Source organism: Physeter macrocephalus, chromosome 11, assembly GCF_002837175.3.
Source record: "Physeter macrocephalus isolate SW-GA chromosome 11, ASM283717v5, whole genome shotgun sequence".
Taxonomy (NCBI): Eukaryota; Metazoa; Chordata; class Mammalia; order Artiodactyla; family Physeteridae; genus Physeter; species Physeter macrocephalus.
The window spans coordinates 106417425-106423577 of NC_041224.1; the positions used below are offsets into that span (position 1 = coordinate 106417425).

The following is a 6153-nucleotide window of genomic DNA, read 5'->3' on the forward strand; positions in this document are numbered from 1 at the left end:
GGAGGCCCGCATACCACAAAAAAAAAAAAAAAAAAAAAAAAAGAACCTAGGGGCAGGACAGAAATAAAGATGCAGACGTAGAGAATGGACTTGAGGACATGGGGAGGGGGAAGGGTAAGCCGGGACGAAGTGAGAGAGTAGCATTGACATATATACACTACCAAATGTAAAATAGACAGCTAGTGGGAAGCAGCTGCATAGCACAGGGAGATCAGCTCAGCGCTTTGTGACTACCTAGGGGGGTGGGATAGGGAGGGTGTGAGGGAAACGCAACAGGTGGCGGATATGAGGATGTACGTATATGTATAGCTGATTCACTTTGTTGTACAGCAGAAACTAACAAAAAGCAATTATATTCCAATAAAGATGTTAAAAGAAACATAAAGCTGAAAATGCTGGAAGAAGTCATTATTTAGTGAAACTCATCCCAAAGTTGTACAAGTCAATGAAATTATTAAATTCGTTGTTTGTTTTTCTTCAAAACTTAAACCCAATGGAGGAGACAAATATTGGGTTGGCCAAAACGTTCGTTCGTGATTTTCTATAACATCTTGTGGAAAAACCCGAATGAATTTTTTGGCCAGCCCAATACATCTTCAGAATTCACTGCCATGACCTTAATTCAGGCTATTATCACCCCTTACCTGAACTGTTGCAACAGTCTTCTAACTGGTTACTGTGTTTTACCTTCTACAATTCATTCACTACATAGCAGCAATAGTGACAGTATTAAAACACAAGTTGGGTCATGTCGGTGTAGAGTTTTGATTCAGTCAGTGGTTTTGGCATTATACTTAGACTGAAATCCATAGTCCTTAAAAGGTCTAAATGATCTGACCCCATGCCACTTGTCCTATCTTTTCTTATATCCCTGATCCACAATCTCATTAACCATGCTAGTCTTGCCTAATTCTTTCTCATCCGTCAAGTCTCAGATTAAAAACCATATTTTCACAGAAACTTGTACATGAATGTTCATAGCAGCATTATTCATGATAGCCAAAATGTGGAAATAACCCAAATAATCATCAAATGATGAATGGATAAACAAAATGTGGTATAGCCATACAATTGAATATTATTAAACCTTAAAAAATATATGAAATTCTGATACATGCTACAACAAAGATGAACCTTAAAGACATTATTTTATAGGTTTTTTTTAGTTGTGCTGCGTGGCTTGTGTGATCCTAGGTCCCCGACTAAGGATTGAACACAGGCCCTTGGCAGTGAAAGTGCGGAGTCCTAACCACTGGACTGTCAGGGAAGTCCCTAAAGAAATTATTCTAAATGAAAAGCACTTAGGACAAATATTGTATGATTCCACTTATATGACGTACCTAGAATAGGCACACTAATTATATGATGCAATCCTGTATATTTCAAATCTTGGTTCTCCTCTACTATCCACATACTTTTTCATTGCTAGGTAAATATCTCTTTACTTCAGTGTTCTATATACTGTGGTCTGGGAATAATGGTTCCTGCCCATTAGCCTGTGGCAGGTCAGGTGAGGCCTGAATCACATGAGAAGTTCTGGTGCATGGAAGAAGGAGGCCCAGAAGGGCTGAGTGGTCAGGCTGAAAGAATCAATAGACAGAGAAACACATATAGTGATCTGCCCCGGAAGAGTGACAAAGGCTACAGAGGTCAGGCAAAGATCAGGCTGCCAAGGCATTGGAGAGCTGTTTTAGTGTGGTTCCAGGGCAAACATTTGGATAACAAAGCGCTGGCTGTGGGTGGAGGGAAGAGAAATCTTTGGATGTCTGGGTCTTAAGTCATAGTAGCCAGGGGGGTATTAAAGAGAGTAGTTGCCAACACCACCAGCTTCCTGTTTCTTTTCTCAGACCTCAAGCCCTGCCAGCCCCTCCTAACTTCTTTCTTGCTGCCCTTTCTTCTCTTGAAAACTATAAATATTATTATTCCTAGAACCTTTGATTGCTAGATCCTCCAGTCTGAGAGCCTCCAGGCTACTTAGGCGGTTAGGGGTTGGGGAGAGCAGAGGTGATGGAGGCTGGCTTGTTGCTTTTGCAGGGTCCGAATTGGTTGAGGGATTTCTGCTGTTGTGGTTGTTTCTTGCCTTTAAGAGCTGTCTAGCTTCTCTATAGAGGGAACAGGGATCCATTCTCTATATAACTTGTGGCAAAGATAGGTCCAGAGAGTGGAGACAAAGGCCTAGGAGTCCAGGCTCTCCCCCTTTGGTTATCTTCACACTTCAGGCTGTGTGAGGTCTTCTATCCCCAAGGAAAGCCTGCTCTTGATGTTTGGATTCATTAAATGGAGCCTAGAATGAGGTCTGATTTGGGTATCAGGCCAGAAAGTCTCAGCATCTCGCAACGTCAGAAAGTGATGGGTTAGTACCCAAGTTATTCAACCCACACCCATGCAGCCTCCAATCCTTACAGCTGTGTGCTACAATAACAGAGGCTAAGAGGAGAGAGGCTCAGAAACCTTTCCAGCCACAGGGTCTCTGGAACCTAACTCTCTAGGAGCATCAGCCTGGGGCCAAGTAAAAGAGCACACACAGGATTGAGACTGGGTATGTGAGGCGTTTCACTGGAGGGGTAGAGGTAGTTTTGGTGACTTTCTTTGGCCCCAGAGAGAAGAGTGGAAAACTAGGAATGTGTAAGGGGCCAAGTGAGGTTCTCACAAGTAGACAGAATGAACACAAGAGCCAGGGGTGGTTGATGAAGCTTGTATCTTGTGCAGATATGAAGTAGGTTTTCAGTGGAAGGGCTTTATATTTGTAGGTAATGCAGTAAGCCAGAGGATTAATCTAAATTGGAGCAGAGCAGAGCATTTTCCTTGGCCCCAGATGTTCTAAGATTTGTGTTCGGCTCCATGAAGTTGTATGACTTTGGGCAATTCACTGAACCTTTCTGAAAGTCAGTTACTAAAAATGGGTTGCCACAATACCTGCCTTACCTTACGGAGAGGGTGATGACCAACATATGTGAGTGGTCTTTGTAAACTTTAAAGCCTTGTTATTTAAAGTGTGGCCCATGGATCAAAATCATCTGGAAGCTAGTTAGAAATGAAGATCTCAGGTCCCATACTAAATCTACTGAATCAGAACCTACATTCTAACAAGATCCCCAGATAATTAATTGCACATAAAATATTTAAAAGCATCATTGTAAAGGACTCCATAAGTTAGTGTTACTGCTTGTGTCAAGATCGAAGATCACTTGGGGGTCAGTTTTGCTCTCTTCTGTAAGACCATGAAGGGGCGTAAGGTACCCATCTCTTTGAGTGACAGATCCCTCTAACCCAATTTCTTTAATGGGTATAATCTTAAGGAAGATGATTAAGAATGTGCTGGGCCCCAGCCGTGGAATGAAAGGAAATGAAGGAAGGAGGATTTGGAAAAAAGAAAAAGAAGACGGATGTTGGAAGGAGGAAGGAGTACAATGATTTTCTGGTATGAGTGCAGGGAAGCAGTGTTATTGGAGACAAGAAGAGAACATTTGTAATCCTGGGAGGCAGGGGGCTTTGAGCACATAAAAGTCTGGTGTTCTGGGCTAAGAGACAGATTTCTCCTTTTTGCTACCTTTCTCCTTTTTCTAACAGAAAACATGCTTCTGACATGGACCCTCTTCTCATTCCTCCTAATGCACCAGCCTGGCTTCTCTGAGGCCCAAGACCTCCTCTATCACCAACATGACAGGCCCAAAACAAAGATCTCTGCCAAGCACAAACATTACTGTGACATGATGATGAAGGTTCGAGGGCTGGCCACTGATAAGAGCTGTAAGAAGACCAAGACCTTTGTCCACAGTGTGTCCCCCACCACGGGTGGCCTCTGTGAGGGTCCAGCTGTGAGGTGTGTGAAGATGTCTGAGTTTTACAACTGCCACCTCATCATCTTCAAAGTCACTCAGTGTAATCTCTACCCAGACGCTGTGCTCCCACGCTGTTACTATGAAGGTGTTACCTTCTCGAGGGATGTGAGTGTGGTCTGTGTGGGGAAACATCCAATTCATTTGGATGACTAGTCCCTTTAGCCTCTCTTCAAGGCTGCCTGCTGTTCTGCTTCACTGCACCTCATCCCCCCCGTGATGTTCTGCCCAATCCCTGCTGGTTTGGATTCCCGTAGAGTCTGGGTCACCCCACTGTTCCCTGGGTCCTAGCCCCCAGCACATGCTCTCTGTCAGTCCTGTGGATTTCTGTTAGAGGAATGGTGGAAGCAGAGGGGAGATGGATTTGTCATCAGCACTGTTTGGGACTTTCAGTGCTTCTCCTGTCTAATTGCCTTATCCTGACTGCAGAGAGAGAGAACGGATGCTAAATTCTTTCCTTGGGGTTTGGTCCCTTTTCTCCTTAGGCCCTCAATCCCTAGAGTGGAAGAGAAAGTTAGAGGGAGGTTTGTGAGCCTGTTGTGGGCAGTTATGCCCCAGGGATTTGCTGAGCCCATTTTCCCACCTGCTGCTTTAATAAAACTCTCAAGGGCACTGACCGTGAATGGTTCCATGTGTTTGGGTTTCCAGTCCCCTCTCATCTGAGGGCAGTGGGTGACAGAGAGGGGTTTGGAGGGGGAAACCCTCCTTGGCAGAAACAAATCCCAGAACTGTTAAACACCAGCAGTGGGTAGGAGTCTCACTGTCAGGAGATGGGAGTGATGTGGACCTGGGTCAGACCTACCCCAAGAGGCATCATTCCTTCTCCATGCTTGCCTGCTGCCTTGAACACTTGTCTTCCTGGCTTAGCAGAAGATGTGAAGAAATTTTGAAAGACCAAACTGATTACTGAGAGAACAGGAAAATTAATCCAGAGGATATAATTAGTATAAAGCTTACCAAGTAGAAATTTCGTAACGTGTTCCATTCTGCCTGTCACCTTGAGATACTTAAACTCTGGTTCAAAGGGATCAGGAAAGGTATCCCAAGATACCCAATACATCTACTGAGTATCCCCAGCATGCCAGAAACACTTCTAACGTTGTGACAACTATATTGTGGTAGGGGCAGGAAAGGTAGGAGAGGAAGGAAGATGTCTGCCCTGCATTTTACCTCCTCCAAAGAGCCTTCAGCTTTTATTTATTTATTTATTAAAAGTCTTTATTAAATTTGTTGATATATTTCTTCTGTTTTATGTTTTGGTTTTTTTGGCCACAAGGCATGTGAGATCTTAGCTCCCTGTCCAGGAATCGAACCTGCACCCCCTGCATCAGAAAGTGAAGTCTTAACCGCTGGACCACCAGTGAAGTCCTGAGCCTTCAGCTTTTAGAATCAACCCCTTTCTATATCAGTGTAATACTAAAAAAATTTAAATCTATCATCTCTACCTTGTATGGTCTTTTGGTTACTACAGTTCCCACAAGGAAACTGGTAAGGAAAAATTTAGGAATAACAACTGCATTTAAAAATTTCAGTCTAAGAAGAGCAGAGTCTTTGCTGTTGGTTTGGCTCACTTTCTTTTGTCCTTTAAGTGACAATTGCTTTTCTATAAGAGGAATTTCAGGTGGGATAAATATATTAATGAACAAAACTACAAAAATGTTAGAAGAAAATTTAGGACACTAGAAAGTCTTGGAGTGGGGGTGAGGTTCTTAAGCAAGGCAGGTGCCTAGGACCCATAAAGGAAAAGATTACTGCACAAAAACAAATTTTATAGTGAAAAAAAGAGAGAATAAACACAAAAATGATACAGTTGGAAGAAAATATTTGTACTCATCATCAACAGATAATTTTTTTCTAATAAACAAAGTTCTCTCATGAATTGATAAGAAAAAGTCAACAACTTATAGAAAAATAGGTGAGTGACATAAACAGACAAACGGCAGAAGAGCAATTCTGATTGGTAAATAAATCTAATAAAATAAATCCAATCTATTAGAGAAATTAAAACAAAAATGAGCTGTCCAACAGATTGGCAAAAACTAGTGAATAAGATCTAGTGTAGGTGAAAGTGTGAAAATGGGCATTCATTTATACATACACACATTATATTATATATAACTGGTTTATATATTATATTATTATATTGTCCTCAACACAATGAATTAGGAGTATGACTTGTTAAAACTTTTGGAGAACTGACACAGTAATAACTATTAATATTAAAACTATGTAACAATATTTTATTATAATCAACAAATTTGCTAAAGACTAGCAAGTCTCTTATTATTCCAACCACTAAAAAGAAATGATAATT

At 41.8% G+C, this 6153-nt stretch overlaps 1 protein-coding gene across 1 annotated transcript in view; it reads left to right on the top strand.

The window, feature by feature from the left end:
- LOC102993938 (ribonuclease homolog) overlaps nucleotides 1-3995 on the top strand; it is a 27974-nt gene extending 23979 nt beyond the window's left edge. Inside the window, exon 2 of the mRNA XM_007104809.3 lies at nucleotides 3571-3995. Coding sequence (XP_007104871.3) covers nucleotides 3571-3995 — 425 coding nt within the window. The remainder of the gene's footprint in view (nucleotides 1-3570) is intronic.
- The last annotated feature ends 2158 nt before the right edge of the window (nucleotides 3996-6153 follow it).